The sequence below is a fragment of the Solenopsis invicta genome, chromosome 13 (assembly GCF_016802725.1).
Source record: "Solenopsis invicta isolate M01_SB chromosome 13, UNIL_Sinv_3.0, whole genome shotgun sequence".
In the NCBI taxonomy this organism is placed as follows: Eukaryota; Metazoa; Arthropoda; class Insecta; order Hymenoptera; family Formicidae; genus Solenopsis; species Solenopsis invicta.
Window position 1 is genome coordinate 13670486 of NC_052676.1, and position 19088 is coordinate 13689573.

General features: G+C 29.9%; 1 protein-coding gene across 1 annotated transcript; it reads right to left on the reverse strand.

Annotated features, from left to right (window-relative positions):
• Nucleotides 1-753: 753 nt before the first annotated feature.
• Nucleotides 754-15941, reverse strand: LOC105202631 (fatty-acid amide hydrolase 2). The gene is made up of 9 exons (XM_039456381.1): nt 15268-15941; nt 13909-14117; nt 12847-13073; nt 9108-9437; nt 5880-6172; nt 4757-4852; nt 4205-4363; nt 3143-3325; nt 754-2689 (listed from the first exon to the last, which is right to left on the reverse strand). Exons 1-9 carry the CDS (start codon nt 15289-15291, stop codon nt 2600-2602), a joined length of 1611 nt encoding a protein of 536 aa, XP_039312315.1. The 5' UTR covers nt 15292-15941; the 3' UTR covers nt 754-2599.
• Nucleotides 15942-19088: the final 3147 nt, after the last annotated feature.

A 19088-nucleotide genomic window follows, 5' to 3' on the forward strand; every position in this document is an offset into this window, starting at 1 on the left:
AGCGTTAGGCAGGTGGAAATCCTGCAACCCGGACAACGTACACGCACGCAGGCACGTGTGTAGGTATACGTGCGTCGCAGTCGCTGCTCGTCTCCTAGTATAGCGTACGCGGGTTCGTCAGTCGATATGTACGTTCATTTGCTTCGTATTCAACACGATGGTGTAGGTAGATAAAGAGGCTGAGAGGACACAACACATTACCCGGATACCCGGATCCGAATATCGGTCTGGGATTGGTTCCCGACGAACTTCAGTGCTGTAGCATTACGAGTTTCATAGTGGTGACGATTGATTTTGCAATGTCCGATCAAAAGTTAAAAACACTTATGATTTTCATTTGATAATGAAAAAGTCATTGCAAGTTTTAAAATCAAACTTCAAATTATTCAGATTGTTGAAGCCTGAAATCGAATATTTCGAATGATTGGATCTATAATCTGACTTCAGAGTAGATGAATTTATTTCCTGCTTGGAATGAGCATTATTTTCCCATAACTTTTCCTTAATAGTCGAACTATGGTATAAATTAATGTGTAAATCACCCTACAGCACAGAATATTGCACAATATCTCTGCAATATTGCTACATGATACACACAATATATAATTAATACTTTATAAAAAGGAAAGTCAAGAACAAATTGAAAAAAAATAGTTTAAATAAATTATAAATTCGAGGCATTAGGTGATGCTGTAAGTTCGAAGAATATAATACCAACCTTTCAATAAAATTTTTTTATTGAAACCTTTTTACAATTTTTTTTTAAATTATGACATATTATTGTCTATTTAATTTTACTAACTAAACTTATTAAAGAACAGTTAGTTTACATAATCATTGCATATGTGTAACTTAATTAATATATGATCATTGTTTGTGTATACTTAAAACAATAGAAAAATATATTAATTTTACAATAAATTATGTATGTGCATATATGTGTACATACATTATGTGTATTCAGATCATTAAAGAGATACTAAAGTCGCGTGAATTATCAACATTTACATCATCTGAATATCTTAAAATTGGCTTTACAGAATTACAAAAACTTTTTCCAGAATTTAAATGCGTGTAACAAATACATTGGTAATGGTATACAAGAAAATTGAATAAAGTTAAAAAATTGTTAAAAAAACAAACAAAAAAGATATTCTGATGAACCTTTACTGTAGGTATATTTCGCTCAGCAAAGATGAACTATGTAAACAGAGCAGTTATTTTGTGATACAGTAGGTGACAGATTTTTTATTAAATAGTGTTAAAATCGAAGAACAAAGACAGATGATGTATTCATGTTTGCGTTAAAACAAGACTACTCGCCTGGCCTTAGCACTATTCCCCTTATCCTTCGCCCTGCATGCCGCTCGACTTTCGCTCAAAAAAAGAATCTGTAGTACTGACGTCAAGGACGTTCAGCCTTAGGTTTAGTATTCCCTTAAGAGTTTATTACAGAAGTATCACATATTCAAATTAATATAGGATAACTCCGGTATTTATATGCAAAGATTTATGTCGCAGAAGAAAATTCCGGTATTTACGCCGTACGAGTATTTATGTCGCAGAAATAAAAGAAAAGAATGGGTGAAGGTAAGTAAAGACAACTGCTCTATTATATGTCTTTATTAATGTTATATTAGTATTGTATTGTGATTTTAATATTTTATGTTAATATTAATTAAAAATTCGTGATTGGAATAAATTTGTCAATAAGTAGCAAAACGATATATTACACAACTATGTAAAATAATTGCTTTTTTACAGAAAATGTATTGGAAATAGACATTAGTTATTTTGTAACATAAGTGTGAGGACAATTAAAAGGTGTAGTGTAATAAAATACAAGTGCGTAGCTTGTATTCTTTGTTCACCTTAATTGTCTCACACTAATGAATAGCTATATATCCTATCTTTTTTTTATATACAGTACAAAAATGCAAAAATTTTTAAAAGTTCATTTTCTCAAACATAAAAAGAATATATCATATTCTTAATTTTTTAAAGTTATAGATAGTACAAAGTTTTAAGTATATAATTTACTTACTTAAGCATAATAAATACTTGATAAAAAAATTAAGTTTTAATTAAGATAGATGCGACATGTATGTATACCGGACTTATCCTATCATATAATTTATCATAATAAATTGATAAAAAACATATGACAACAGATATGTATTTGCAATAGCGTTTTTACATTTCCACAGCCTAATTATTACGCACAATATCCCAGGATGATTCAATTTTTTCTCATCTTTAAACATTTTGTTTTTGTTTAAAAACTATTGTAATTTCAACGTTTTTGAATTTTCATCTCTAAACTTCAGAAATCTGCTGTTAACAGATGGTGCGGTAAATAGGGACATTCTATGTATTACCTATTATCCCCTTATTTTACAAATGCTCCAAATAAATGTAGAAATCGATTACATATTATTTAACATAATTCTTTTTAATAAAAAGACACATGTACTTTCCACCGTGATTCATAATGATAGAACCCAACCACCGAATGCTGTTTCAAGTGAATGTAGCACTCAATTATATATTACTTACCATAATTTTTTTTAAATAAAAAGTCATGTACTTTGCACGAGATTCATGATGGTGGAACCCAACCACCGAATGCTGCTTCAAGTTCTTTAGCCACCGCAAAACATAGATGATCATTATAAGGAGCTGCTACCACCTTCAATTATAAAAAATATAAATTTTAAAAAATCACAAAATTTGTAATGACGATACAATTGTTAAAGATGATTAAGAACAAAATAGATACTTTCTTAAAGAGATGCTGACGACGTTAATTTTATCGACTAAATTAATTTATGTGCAATATTAATGTAGCAGTTTAAAACAACATATCTCTACAAACATATCTGCTACATCGATAATGTATTCATGGAGACAGATATGCCTTAACACACGAAGTTTCGCGAATAATATAATAAAATTCTGAATATAAATATTAAAAATATATATAAAAAAATATAAAGTTGAAATACGAATTTTTTTAAATCCAATACTAGTGTGTGTGTGTGCGTGCGTGCGTGCGTGCGTGTGTGCGCGCGCGCGCGCGCGTATGTGTGTATGTGTGTGTGTGCGCGCGCGCGCGCGCGTGTGTGCATCTCAATAATCTCACCTGAATACCAACTGGTAAACCCTTGTCGTCCAACCCTAGTGGCACTTGGCAAGTTGGAAATCGCAAAATATTGAATAAACACCAATAGCCAAAGTTGAAAGGTCTCAAAAATGCAGAATAATGATAGATAGCGGGAAATGGTGCCGAAGGATAAAATAATATTCCGTTGTCACCCAATTTCTCCTATGGAATGATTTCCATGATAAACATATAACAATATGTACATATATATGTATATAGCTATTTCTCGTGAAGCAGATCCAGTCACCTCTTAGAAATTTTTAAAATTTTGCACATTGATAATACTACAGGAGATACAATTTGGTGCCACAAGATTTTCTTTAATTGCAAAATTAATCAAGATATAAACAAATGAAAATTTGACTATTTTGTTTATCTCAATTAATTTTGCAATTAAGAAAATTCTTTGACATAAAATTATATCTCCCAGAGCTTTATCGATGTGCAAAATTTTAAAAAAATTTTGAGGAATAACTGAACCATTTCACGCGAATAGCCTATATCTATATATAAATTAAAGAATGGAAAAATTGAAGAATTGAATTCCTTGATCAGTTCTTGTTGAATTCATATACATATATACATATTCAAACAAAAATTAGTCAGGGAATATATTCTTCAATTTAAAAAAAATTTTTTTTCGACGTCTTATATATTTTTATCTAATTTAATAAATTAGAAGTATAAGGTTAATGAAAGTTCCGCACGGTTATTATTGCATAAGCAGATTTATCAGTCAAAGACAAAAAATTTTTTATTAAAACGTTCAAACGTTTCGACTCAACTTTGGAGTCATCATCAGCGTGAGACAATGTTCATTATTTGAAATTTGTCTTACGCTGATGATGACTCCAAAGTTGAGTCAAAACGTTTGAATACTTTAATAAAAAACTTTTTGTCTATGACTGATAAATTTGCTTTACGTAATAATAACGGTGCGGTACTCTCATAACCCTTATACTTACTCCTAGTTTGTTAAATTTCGAGAGTTTTTCACTTAAAGATAATTCTTTTATCTAATTTCTTTTTTACAATAATTACCGCCAAGAATTGTTTCGCTTTTGCAGTGGCATTTTTTGCCCATTCGGCGTTCTCCCGCGGCAACAAATCCTCATCTATTAATTTCATGATAGCAGCAAATGTTAACTGTGAGTTTCCAGTAAGTAGATTATAAATTTCTCCACTTGCGCTGGCGACATACTGCAAAGTGAATTGAATCGAGTTTTTGAACTGCGAAGGTCAGAGCATGTAACTCAAATGTTGTGAAAATATATGAATTTTGTAAAAATTTGTTATTAATTTACATGAATTCTATTATTCTGAAACATGCACTATACATAACATTTTGAATTAAAATTTAACCTTCCACCAGCAATGTAAGTCTTTAAAGGAACAACCAATTTTTGATTGTAAAAATTTTATTAATCGGTAAATAATAAGTAAAATACAATCTGGCTCTGCAATGGTTAAAACTTCATTACAGCTTTCACAAGTATACAAGAATTTTTTCAAATTTTTATACAGTCCGGAATAATATAAAAAGAAACCCTGATTATTGACGGAAAATTGTGAAAACAAAGTATTAATCTTTACCTTTCGATCCGTGATATTTAGCTTGAAATTAACATCCTCGCAACTCATACAATATCTCCACAGTTTGAAACTATATTCGGAACCTGGTATTTTAATCTGTAATATATAAACACAATTATTTTTTGTATAAACTTTGAATTTGCTAAAAATTTAAGAACAATTTTCAAATTAAATATTAAAATAAACCAACCTTTCAAAAATATGAAGAGAAAGAAGAGATAAAAAAAAATTGAACATTTTTCCAACTTTGTAAAACTTTATAAACTTAAAAAAACATTTAAAAATTTGTGTTAAATTTAATACAATTGCATGTCCTACAGTTCTACTACAATCTTACAAACCTACATGGTTTACTCAAATGTTTGTATTAACACAAGATGAATGACCTCTGAGTGGCTTGCTACTTTATTTTTACTTTTATATTTTTTATTTTGTAAATATGTTTTTGAGAACCAAATATTATATTGTAACTTGTTTCAATTTGATATTAAAATAAAATTTTTTGAACATTGTACAGATGCTTTAGATATTATTAAATTTTGGCCGATAATGGCCAAATTAAGTAAACCGAAACGTCCCAGTAATTAAGTAAATAATCAATTAAATATATTTAAAGAATATCTGTTGATGTTCGTTAATTGACTTTTAGCAATTTGTTGCATTTTTTGCTTTTTCTATTCGAACCGAATTTTGATATAGTTTTTTTTACATGAATGTGTTGAAAAATAACACAAATATTATGTAAAAAAAGTGACAAAAAATACACTTTAATGCAAATTTGGTAACAAATTGTGTACAAAATATTTCTTCAATAAAATTAACTTCCATGATATATTGGCATATGCATTTTATTGTAGATTTTCCAAATTATTAAACATTATTCAAAATTATTAAATATTATTTATATAATTTGTTCATTTACTCATAAATTGTGTTATTTTAATACTACAAAATGTTAAATATCGAATTTAATATCCAAACAAAAATTTAATTGAACCACTTGGGATTTTGTTAAATTTAACACAAATTTTCCAACCGTATATTTTATTTTATTACAAACCAATTAGAAAAAATTCATATTTTTTAATAAAATGCTTTCTACTGTTTAGACACACATTCCTACCTTTGTTGCAGAACCTGTCAATTCTTTGAAATGTTGTACCACCTTTGTTAATGTAGCTCGCATAGTCCTGTTCACTTTGCTTGTTCTCAAATCGCCAGAACTCTCTTGATAGAACACTTTCAAATTCTTTAGATTGACCGGTTCATCTAGCCTTAATTTAGTCACGTTAGGACCAATTAATACTTTCACAAAGGGTATCAGATCTTCAGCCTTCCTACAAATCGGTCCAACTGCTGCTATAGTATCTGGATAATCTTTCTCCCGCAATCCGATTCCAGACATTGGAGTCAACCCTAATAACATGAATAGTCACATTATTATTATTATTATTATTATTATTATTATTATTATTATTATTATTAATTACTAGTAATTTCAAAATTGCATCCACAAGTTACATGATAAAAATATAAATACAAAATAAAATTTGACATTTCTTATTTTAATTACTATATTTCATTACAATTATCTTTTTTAAAAGTTATATTACACACATTTTTAAGTGTGTTAATATTTACATCTTAAATAAATTTTATATACATATGGTATACAGGGTGGGGGAAAAAGTACCGGAACAGTGAAATATCTCGCAAACTAAGCATCTTAGAAAAAAAGTGTTTCAGATAAAAGTTGTAGGGTTTCAAAAGATCTATTTACATGATCTTAACAGTTTGATTTTGAATGGCGTCGCCAAGGTCAGATCAAAATTAACTTTTTTAAATAGAACACCCTATTTTTGATTCAGAATCTAATAGCTGATGTCAAGAGCTTTCAAAACACTATAAATGAGTTTGTTTTCATTAAATACTTTCAGAGTTACGAGGCTTGAAAGTTACTAAACGTGATTTTGATCTGATCTTGGCGACGCCATCCAAAGTCAAACTGATAAGGTCATTAAATAGATCTTTTGAAACCCTACAACTTTTATCTAAAACATTTTTTTCTAAAATGTTTTATTTTCAAGATATTTCGCTGTTCCGATACTTTTTCCCCATCCTGTGCGTGCGTGCGTGCGTGCGTGCGTGCGTGCGTGCGTGCGTGCGTGCGTGCGTGCGTGCGTGCGTGCGTGCGTGCGTGCGTGCGTGCGTGCGTGCGTGCGTGCGTGCGTGCGTGCGTGCGTGCGTGCGTGCGTGCGTGCGTGCGTGCGTGCGTGCGTGCGTGCGTGCGTGCGTGCGTGCGTGCGTGCGTGCGTGCGTGCGTGCGTGCGTGCGTGCGTGCGTGCGTGCGTGCGTGCGTGCGTGCGTGCGTGCGTGCGTGCGTGCGTGCGTGCGTGCGTGCGTGCGTGCGTGCGTGCGTGCGTGCGTGCGTGCGTGCGTGCGTGCGTGCGTGCGTGCGTGCGTGCGTGCGTGCGTGCGTGCGTGCGTGCGTGCGTGCGTGCGTGCGTGCGTGCGTGCGTGCGTGCGTGCGTGCGTGCGTGCGTGCGTGCGTGCGTGCGTGCGTGCGTGCGTGCGTGCGTGCGTGCGTGCGTGCGTGCGTGCGTGCGTGCGTGCGTGCGTGCGTGCGTGCGTGCGTGCGTGCGTGCGTGCGTGCGTGCGTGCGTGCGTGCGTGCGTGCGTGCGTGCGTGCGTGCGTGCGTGCGTGCGTGCGTGCGTGCGTGCGTGCGTGCGTGCGTGCGTGCGTGCGTGCGTGCGTGCGTGCGTGCGTGCGTGCGTGCGTGCGTGCGTGCGTGCGTGCGTGCGTGCGTGCGTGCGTGCGTGCGTGCGTGCGTGCGTGCGTGCGTGCGTGCGTGCGTGCGTGCGTGCGTGCGTGCGTGCGTGCGTGCGTGCGTGCGTGCGTGCGTGCGTGCGTGCGTGCGTGCGTGCGTGCGTGCATGTGCATATATATGTATATGAAGATTGCGTTTATAATATTCTATTTTTATTAAACATTATATTTTTTTAGTTTATGTTAATTGTTATAATATTAAAATTTAAAAATAATAGTAAAAATTTCTACTTTTCATAAAAATATTTTCTATATGGATAAGACATATACATATAAAATAATTTATGTAAAATTTCATTGTAATTTTGTCCTTAATTGTTTTGTTAATAATTATTTTGTAAATAATTATTTACAGAACAACTAATCTTTGCATTGCAATGAAACTTTACATTCAAATCAGCTCGAGTGTCTAAAATTTTAGATTTTTTCATTATTAATATATTTTATTATTAAGGTGATGTGGGGTAAAGTGATATTTCTACGTAGTAGTGAGTTTAGAGCAAAACAAAAAATTGTCATCTGTTGTTTATCATGACAGCTCATGTTTCAATTAGCGATTGGAGTTTGTGTACAAACATTTTGTTCTGTACGAGACCGATCTTAAAAGTTATTTTCATAAAATTTTTCTTGTGTTCATAATACTCGTGGTTTAAACAAGTTTTTTAAGTGTTCAACAAAGGAAAGTTATGTGCAATTATCGTTTTTCTATTATTTTTCTAAATAAAAAAAAAAACTTAATCTAGTTTCGGTAATGAATGATTACGTGCAAATTAATGTTGTGGGGTAAAGTGAGTTTTTCATGTTTTCTTAAAGAATTAGTGCAAATCAAGTGATTTTATTAATTATTTCAAATGTTATTACTCATGCACGGAGAAAATTTAATATTAAATATTACTATAATGTGACAGTAACTACAAAATATCAAAGAATTATAAGTTTAAATGCTATTATAGAGAGAGGGAAAGATTTTATTGCTCTATTTTCAATTATTTATTATTTAAAAGTGTTGATTAAACATAAAAGTCGATTTAAGTTAGTTTTTATGACTGTTTTGACTGAATTTCTTTGGTATCACACTTTACCCCATCATTTTTCAAAAACCCAAAATTTTTCGTTTTTGAAAAAAATAGTTAAAAATACAACTTAAAATCAAAACTTTGAAAATCCGCAATTATAGAAAATTAATTTTTTTCGTCCTCTAGTAAAAATAATCATTAATATTTCAAAAATTCAATTTTTTGACACTTCTATGGAGGCAAACAAAAAATCCGTCCCATTTTACCTCACATCATTCTAATATATTAATATAATTCATTGGAACACATTTCTACTTATTAAAATAATTTTTGATCCAGCTAGAAAATATCCGCCAAATTTTTTGTATTATTTTCGAATGCAATATTGAATAATCCGTAATTTTTTAATAATCTTTTCATTATTTTGAAAATAGTTGTAATACATCTTTAAAATGGGTATAACATAATATATCAATTTGAAATTACAAATATCTTTAATAAGATTAACCTTCACTAGGCTTATGACCAAACAATCCATTGAAGAACGCGGGCATCCTTATAGAACCTCCTATATCACTACTGATAGAGAACGGAGAACCACTTGCTGCTACTATGGCTCCTTCCCCGCCACTGCTGCCACCGACCGTTCTAGTGGTATTATAAGGATTATTTGTCTGTCCGTATAGATTATTCCTTGACTCGGTCCATAAGTTGAGCTCAGGAACATTGGTTGTAGCAATTAAAATCCCACCAGCCTCTTTAAGGTAACGAACTGCAGTGGCATCCTCCTCCGCACGATGATTACGACGACAGGGCAAGCCCATGGAATGGATTAAACCTAATGAGATCTTAATTAATTAATATTAATTCCATTATTATTTAAAACAATAAAATTGTTTTCTTTCCTATTGTATTGTGTTGATAGGAAAACATAAATCCTAATTTTATTTTATTTTCAGAATTAGTCTTTTTTTTTAAATGAAACAATACAAATTTTCTTAAATTTCTAAATCAAATCCTTTTGGTATTCTACATATAAAAAGTTTTATATTAAATTTAAAATTTTATCAAAACAGTTTACTTGAATTTTTTTGTTAATTTAACAAAAAATAAATAGATTTTGCATGTAAAAAGTATAAATCTATCTAATTTAAATTTGATCTTTATTGATCTTTCTCATATAGAGAATTGCGGTTAATATGTACATATCGCAATTCTCTGTATGAGAAAGATCAATAAAGAGCAAGTTTAAATTAGATGAAAATATTATGAGAATAATTAGATGTCAAATTTATAAAACTATTAATGTTAGAATAACATTGATCGAGATGAACGTTCTTGTTCTATTTTGGACTTATTTGTTTTTCTTTAGCATCTTATGCTAATTGTACTTAACAAATATGAGTTACATCTAATAATGAAAATAAAAACAAAAATAAAGACAGATTGATTTTCAAGCCTTTTGAATGAATGGATTTGTAACTGACTGCGATAGCTTATAATAAGATCAACGACAGCCCCATAACAATAATTATATAAACGTTTTGACTATAATCAAAAAGCTCTTGTCCACTCGAACATTTGTAAAATTATTCAATATGTTTGCTTTTATTTTAATTATTAGATGGAACTTATATTTGTTCATCATGATTGTCATAAGGTGCCAAAAAAGAACAAGTAAGAAGTGTCTATCAATATTATCTCACACTAGTAGTTGTATAAATTGGAGATCTAATTATAATCATAATATTTACTTAATCTAAACTATTCTTTAATTCTTTTGTTATTTAACTTGACTTTTCTTATACATTTTTTTTTTTATGTAATTGTGAATATATTAGAATGTAATACAAAATGAATATAAAATGAATTATATAAAAAATGAAAGTTGTCACATTTTTTAGTCAATAGTGTATCAGTATAAGACAGTAAAAAGTAAATAATTAACGACTATGATAGTCAAATTTCTTTTCTTGTAACTTAAAATTTATATTACGTCATAATTGACCAATAAAAAACAAAATATGTTTTATCTTTTGTGAGAAAACTGATCAGAATCAGAATAGATTGACGCAATGATTTAATGTGACTTATTCTGAATGCAAGTTTCTAATATTTGTGACTTATAATTCTAACTGTGATATGATTGCCGACTAACAGCTTATTGTAGAAGAGCCATAAGACTTTGATATCAAATTCTGAATATTATTCTATATTAAACATATAATAGTGGAATATCTATTTAAAAAATAAATAAATAAATAAAATAATACATTTTGCTATATTATTGTTAATGAATGAGTCAAATTCAAATATTAAATGTAAATAAATTTTAATATTAAATTTAATAAAATGAAATTATTTATACACATTCATCCCTTGAGTTACGCGCTGTTTTTTATATGCGATTTTCATAAATTATTTTCATATGCGATCAGTTTTACATATTTTTTTATGCGTCAGAAAATATATATCTTTCTAAAATATTTATTGAAACTATTCTACATCAGTGAGAGTCAAAATTTTTTATTTTATTGTGCTTATTATATCTATTAATTGCTTTGAAGTATAATACGGCTGCAACAAAAAAATTTTATTATATTTTTCTTTCATTATTATAGTTTTTGTGCAAATATGTGAAATACATATTTTTACAATATATATGAGTTTTGTTTCATGTTTTTTTATATTGGCAAACTATTTATAACAATTTTCATTGTAAGAAAACTGTAAAACAAATTGTAAAAAAACATCACATGAAACGGACACTTTGCGTAAATTGAGGGATATATGATATTTATTAAACTCCTGAAACTCTTAAAATTCAATAGTTGAACTTCACATATCTTTTTCAAAAGTGAAGTCTTGAGCCAGGATTGAGTAGTAACTAGTTAAAAAGTTAAAGAATAAAGTTAAAAAATTAATAACTTTTAAACAATTGAGTAAACGACTCTCGAGATTTGACAAATAATAGATAAAGGCAAATGAGAGTGTAGCGCGGTTAGTATTACACAAAAACAAATATATTTAATAACCGTATTAACGTTTTCTACATTTGAATCGTACATTTCGACTCTATTTTGGAGTCACCTTCAGCGTAACAAAATCAATTAACGCCTTCTACTTTCGGTTTGGTCATTGTCGTTCAAACGTGCAGATGAATCAGTAGCGGTTAGCAGTGAAATGAAATTGTGAAATAAAAGCGAAATAAAATTTTCTCCACTGCGTGCATTGCCAAAAGAGATGGTTTGATCTCCCTACAATACGATGCTCCACGTGAGATAAACTAATTCTAATATATTGAACAATTGTCGACGATGATCAAACCGAAAGCAGAAGGCGTTAATTGATTTTGTCACGCTGAAGATGACTCCAAAGTAGAGTCGAAACGTATGAATCGAATGTAGAAAACGTTAATACGCTTATTAAATAAATTTGTTTTTGCGCAATACTAACCGCTGTACTGTAATTTGTCTTTATCTATTGTTTAATAATTTTTAACTTGATTAATTTTAAGTAATTTAAATTTTTCACGTTGACTAGTTATTTTTGAAACACAAACTTCAATTTATTAATTTTTTTCCTAAGTTAAAAATTTATCCACATGAAAATAAAAATTATTTAAAAAATACATTCCCACACAAAAAACAATATTTCTTTGTTATTTCATATTAACTTAATTTACAAATAAAATATTAAACTTGTTTGATGAAATTTATTATAATTGTTTTGAGTAATTTAAGGCCCTGCAAACAATAGAGAAATATTAGATAATTAGATATTAGGAATAGGAATTAAAATTTTAGGATTAGCTTTTTTAATAAATACTAAATGCAAAGCATAATAGATACGAATAAAACGTAAAACATAGATTGTGCGAAATTTATCTGTGTTTATTAAAGTGTTTATTAAAGAAACTAATTTTAAAATTTTAATTCCTATTCCTAATATCTAATATTCCTCTACTGTACGTAGGGGTTAACTTATAAAAACTTACAAATTTCTAATTTAATATGAATAATGCTTTAACTTAATTTAATATTAATGTAACTTTTAACTTGTTAGTTTTTTGCTCGTGTAACTTTTGTAACTAATATAACTAAATTAAATTTATAAGCCATTAATTTTAACTTAATTTAGTTAAAAAAATATATTAACTTAATAAAATATATTATATTATTAAAATATATTAACTTCGACCCTATCTTAAAATAAGAATACTGAATATTTCCATGATAATCATATACCTTTAACTCGATTGCTTTCTTTCGTGGTGAAAGGTACTCCCAAGAATGGCTGCAATATCTTTATTTTTTCCAAATCCGTACATTTTTCTATCATAGCATCTACTGCCTTTGCTTCTTCAATTGCATCTGAATATCTAGTTTCCACGACTGCATTTATCAAACCATTTACCTCCTTGCATCTCTCAATATAAGTCCTCACAATTTCCTCTGATGTAACCTTCTTCGTCCTGGAACAAAGTATAAATATAAAAGAAAGATGTATGTATTCTTTTTATATTCAATATTTAAATTTAATTCTGGACAAATTTCTGTATTCATACAAATTCATATATCTGACATTTCTTGTTTTAGAGAACCTGTCATTACAATGGCATAAATACAAATACAAAGGCACAAAATAAATTTTTGTCAATTAATGTTTATGAAAAAAAAAAAGTAAATTATGAAAGAAAACGTGTTTGATTTGCTGAGTGTTGTATACAATTAAATATTGTTCATGACATGGTAGACAAACTTGATGGAAAAATATTAATATTTGCATAGAATTTCAATATTTTATTGAATTTTATATTTAGTTTAGAACATTTTCATCAGTTATTTCATCCAAAAACTTTATTAAAAAATTCATTAATTTCAACAAAGTATTATTAATTTATTATTATTGAATATTTTGATAATTTTTCTTTATAACTTCATCAAAATATCATAACAATTACAATAAAATGTTAATATAAAGTATCTATGCTTTTTTATTAAAATTTCATTAAAAATTCATTAAAACTTTTCAATAAAATTTCCTTACCTTTTTATTAAAATTAATAATTTTTGTTCAAAGTTTATTACATTTTCATTGAATCCTCATTAAAATATCATTTTTTATTAAATGCAGAAATCTTTTTAACAAAATATAATTAAAATTCAATGTATATTCATTAAAATTTCATCAAATTTTATTTGAAACATCAAATTAAAATTTCATAAAAATTTTATAAAAATTTTTTTATTATTAAGTTCAGTACTTTGTCCATAATTTAAGTAAAGAAGTAATATGTAATAATTTACCTAATCTTCTCTGCTAAAGAAACTGCACTTTCTAACAGTAATTTATTCTTTACTGGTGGCACCTTCTTCACTTTTTTATCGTAATACATGCCAAAGGCAAAGTCTATGATCATGTCAAAAAGGAAATGTAGTTGTACAATTATACATCGTAAAATATTCCAGCATAATTGTTTCACACACTGCAATGTATCCTGACATTGTGGAGAATCCTATAAATAAAGCAGTTTATTAAAGAGACATAAAAAAACTTACATGTATCAAGGCTTTTAGGGCACATTCTTCAGAATTGAACCCAGACAACATATATGTCTAAAAGACATTCAAAAGGTATCTTAAGATGTTAAATGTTTCAATTACAAAAAGACGTAATAATGTTGTCTAGGAAGAATTTTTTTCTCTCTCTCTCTCTCTCTCTCTCTGTGTGTGTGTGTGTGTGTGTGTGTGTGTGTGTGTGTGTATGTGTGTGTGTGTGTGTGTACGTATATATATGTATATATGTATGTATGTATACTTATATAACATTGTGAAATAGCACTATAAAATTTTTATAAATTCTTAGTAAAAAAATTATGTAGGTTAGAAGTGAACCAGATTGTGTCTAACATTAAAAAATTAAGAAAAAATATTTCAAAGTTATACTGATAAGGGGAGCCATTAAAAAACAAGTCAATGATTTTAATAAAATTTTATAGATGTGTGTAGTACTCGTTCACATCTTTACTGTAATAAGCAATTTGTTGTGGATATTAAGTATTCTTGAGAAAATGATGATTAAATATTTTCAGCACCTATAATACCAATATAGAACGATTGTCCAATCAGTGGCATAGCGTTTGGTGTTAAAAAAATCATCATACAATGGTTTCTGAGTTAAACGGTTTTACTTTTTTTTTTGTCTAGACCTTATAAAAAGGCTAAAAGATGTAACAGTACTAATAGGTGCTTATATTTAATCATCATTTTCTCGAGAATGTCTAATATCTGCAGCAAACTTCTTTACTACAGTAAAAATATGAATGAATACTACACACTAATAGAATTTTATTAAAATCGGCAACTTGTTTCTCTAGGGCTCCCCTTGTGAGTAATTCAAAAAAAATTCAGTTTTACAAAAAAAAAAATAATTTCACAATTCTGATTAAATAAGTAAAAAAATGCAGATTACTTTTTGTAAAATTGGTCTTTAAAAATTACGAAAATTATGAAATAATCTATACATCAGAAATAATAAAAGCTATAATTAGAGAAAACGAAGGAAATGCAAGTCAAACGCGGTAGTTGGTGCGTCAATAATAATAGTACATGTATTTCGCTTTTAAAGCTATAATTATTATAATATTACAGGAAATAAGAATTTACCTTGTTTTTCACGGAAGTGCACATGGTTCTACAGACTGAGAGAAGAATGAGAAATACTAATTGACGATATCAACTCTCTTAAAATTGCATAGAAAAGTGGTTAAATACGTTTAACACTTTGGAAGTGCATAATCGTGTAATTCAAATTTTTTAAAAACATTTATATATATGTATTCCTTCGGAACTCGGTACTACACTTCTTTCTTTTAATTCGCTCGTTTTCAATTAAAAGAACCAACATAAATGATGACACTTTTCATACGTTATGTCAAAACTAAATTAAAACTGGTTTAATGCGAGCTAATAATAATAATAATCATTACAAAGTTTACTTCACAGAACAATTACGAAATCGCTGAGTAAGGATGCTTTCACGAGACACGAGTCAACACAAGCGTTGCTCTATCTTTGTTACTCATTGATTGAATAACAAAAAATTTTAAACCAGTTCGATTAGTATTTATTTAAAACACACCACTTCAATTAATCCAATTTTGATGATATTAGGCTCATTTGTCGCGTTTTTATACAAAATGAAAGAATCTAACAGCAAAAAGTATCGCTTTATTCCACGAATAAAGATATTACTCATTAAAGTTGATAATTATACAGGTTAGAAAATCTGTCATATCGACGAAATACAACGACCATGAAGTAGAATAAGGAGACCGAACTTCATGCTTAGAGACTAGCAAAAGGGGACTCGAATCACAGTAGAGCTATATAAAGAGAGAAGCGACATTGATGTCCGAAGCTCTGATTGGTAATCTGATTGATACTTGATTGGCTAAGCGAGCAGCCATATTGTGAACACAGCTGTTGCAGAATGATACGAATGGTGTTTGATGACGTTAGAGCGGTCCCAATATGGCGGTGGAGGACTCAATTGGATACTGAAGGTTGTGGTGGGGATTCGATGTCGCTTCTCTCTTTATATAGGACTCTAAATCACAGTCAGTCATGGTGGAAGGATAACATGGTGTGTGCAGTTCGCGCGTGTCTCTCTCTAAAAATTTGCCCTCTTCGTCTATCGGTGGGTTATAGTTAATAAGACAGCCAACTGTGAAAAGCAAAATTATTTAGCGTCAGCCTGTTGGTATGCTGAGTCATCTATCCTTGTTTCATGCACTTATTCAAGTATCTGCTTCTCTTCCTATCGGGAACAGTTATGCACGTGAAGTGTTACACTAATTTTTGACCGAAGATTCGGTTCATTCGGTTAGTTTCCTCCATTTCCTTTTCATCGTAAGAACACGTGTGAAAGAAATAGGAAACAGCGTAAGAGTGTGCAAGAAATTGACAAGCTTTTAATATGTTGTAATACAGATAAAAATGTGGGACACGTATTTTTATATGTATAACAACGGGCCCATATGATTGTCAAGAGGATAAAACACACTCTTGAAATAAATTGATTTTTTAATTTCTGAATTAAAAAATCTTAATACCTAAGTAATACCATCGAAATGGTAAAAAATATAAAAAAAAGTTTTAAATAAAAGTTTTATATATTTCTATGTATTTTATAACACTTTGTTTAGATTTTTTTTAATGTTATTTTTCTCGAAATTTTCCTTCTCTTCTAAATTTCTAAAAAATTTAAAATTTACTTTATATCAAAACTTATAGCATATTTAACAACAAATTCAAACATGTATGGTGAAGTTATAGTTCGAAGACACATTTTTCAGAAATAAACTAAAAATATCTATATTGCTATACACGCGCCCCATCCATATCTGCTTTATGGCGTCTATTGTTAATATATATTTATTTTTTTAATAACTACAAAATTTTTCGTATTATTATATTTTTATATGTTTTTTAGGTTTAATTTTATTGTTTTTTATTTTTTATTTATTTATTTATTTACTTATTTAATTTTTACCTATTTACTTTTTATTGCTAAAAATCTATACAATAATGAGGACGCTCAGAATTTAACTGAACAAAAATAACTGTATTTGCTTGTCTTATTATTAAGTTTTTCCAATTTAATATTTAATTTTGATATAACAACAAACTTGTTCAATTGTAAAATATTAAAAAATATCACTTACATGCAAATCACACCTTCCTTCTGACGTATGTAAATCGAGCCATGAAAATATACATACAAGGATAGAAAGAGAAACTAACATGTGTGAAACAAAGAAGGTAGATCCAGCATACCAACAGGCTGACACTAAATAATTTTACTTTTCACAGTTGGCTGTCTTATTAACTATACCCTTGCAGAGCAAAAGTGGGCGTGGTTTAGCCGAACTGCACACACCATGCTATCCCTTCCACCATGCAGTCAGTGCTTTCCAGCTACGACACAAATCGACACTGTGTAACACAGTGTCCATTAGTGTAAGAGAGAAAATTTTAGTTGTTTCACTCACACTAATGGACACTGTGTTACACAGTGTCGACTTGTGTCGTAGCTGGAAAGCACCCTATAAGTACACCCAAGAACTTTGGGTGTTTACGATAACTAATCGGATCTCGGATTGGATTGAACAATGGTACTCAACGTAGGTATAGAAAATTTCCCTAGGCTATCGGATTGACCATCCGTTTGTTTTCTGTTCCTGAACTCTCTAAATAAGTGTACACTTAAAATGAAATAGATAGATGTTTCAAAGTTAGCGAAAGCAAGAAGGAACGTTCCAGTGCAGTCTAGTGCAGGAAAACAAGCCTCATGATGCAAAAAACAAGGTGAAACAACGCGCATCGTCGGCGGCTCGATGCGCGGTAAGAGGCGTGGCTCAATGTGATGCGCCAATGAAATTTGGGTCCAAATATATCCGCGCAATTTAAATACGAAACAATCATATGTAGTCACACGTACTTAAAATGTAGAAGTTGTTAAAAAAAAAATATATAAAAATGTAAAAATACTTGAAATTTATTATCTTTAACACAAATCACTGTTGCAATAAACACTGTTGTTATAAACATGAAATATAACAATTTAGCCATACACATAAGCTCATTCTTATAACTTTCCAAATTTCTTCTAATCCAAGTTTAAAAAATTTGAAATCACAATTTTCATTAATGTACAAAGTCTCAACCTTACCTTCACGTTCTTCTTTTTTTAAGTAGCTTTGAATTTCTTCGATTCATCAATTATCTCAGATTCACGTATAAATACAAGTATACATACGTCCCAGTACCGCAGCCGTAGCCATATTGAATCTCAAAATTTGGACCCAGTTCTGATTGGTCTAGAGTATGGTCTACTGCGCATCTGGTTACTTGTTTCACCTTTCTTCTTACATCATGGGATTGACGATTGCTGTCTCAAATGTAATCCGATTGATGACGAAAGCGTGGAGACCGAGAAGCATGCTTGAAAAGTAAGTCTCTTTATTTTTTTAAATAATAACACAAAAAATCAAAGATAAAGTTAAAAAGGATGATTTGAATTAAGATTTATCGTAATTTTGTTTGTCTAAACACTGGATTTCGTTTAAATTTCTGTTTGTAAAAATTAATTAATCTATTCTAAAGTTTGTGGTTATATCGGAAACAAATCAAAATTAATAAAACAATTATTAATTATTAGATACATATTAAAGCATATAATATTTCAAGCATATCATATAGAATTCCTGTTTATTATAAACTTAGTAAAAATAACTTTGAAATTATTTAACTACATTATACATTAATCAATATTAATTTATATGTTAAAAATCAATAATGTCTCTGAAAATGTTTTTTTTATTCTTTTCCAGATCGTAAATAAACTTCAACTCCAAGAATAAATAAAAATTACTGGAAAATGGACATGAAAAGGGCATTATTGAACAATATCAATTTGTGCTAAC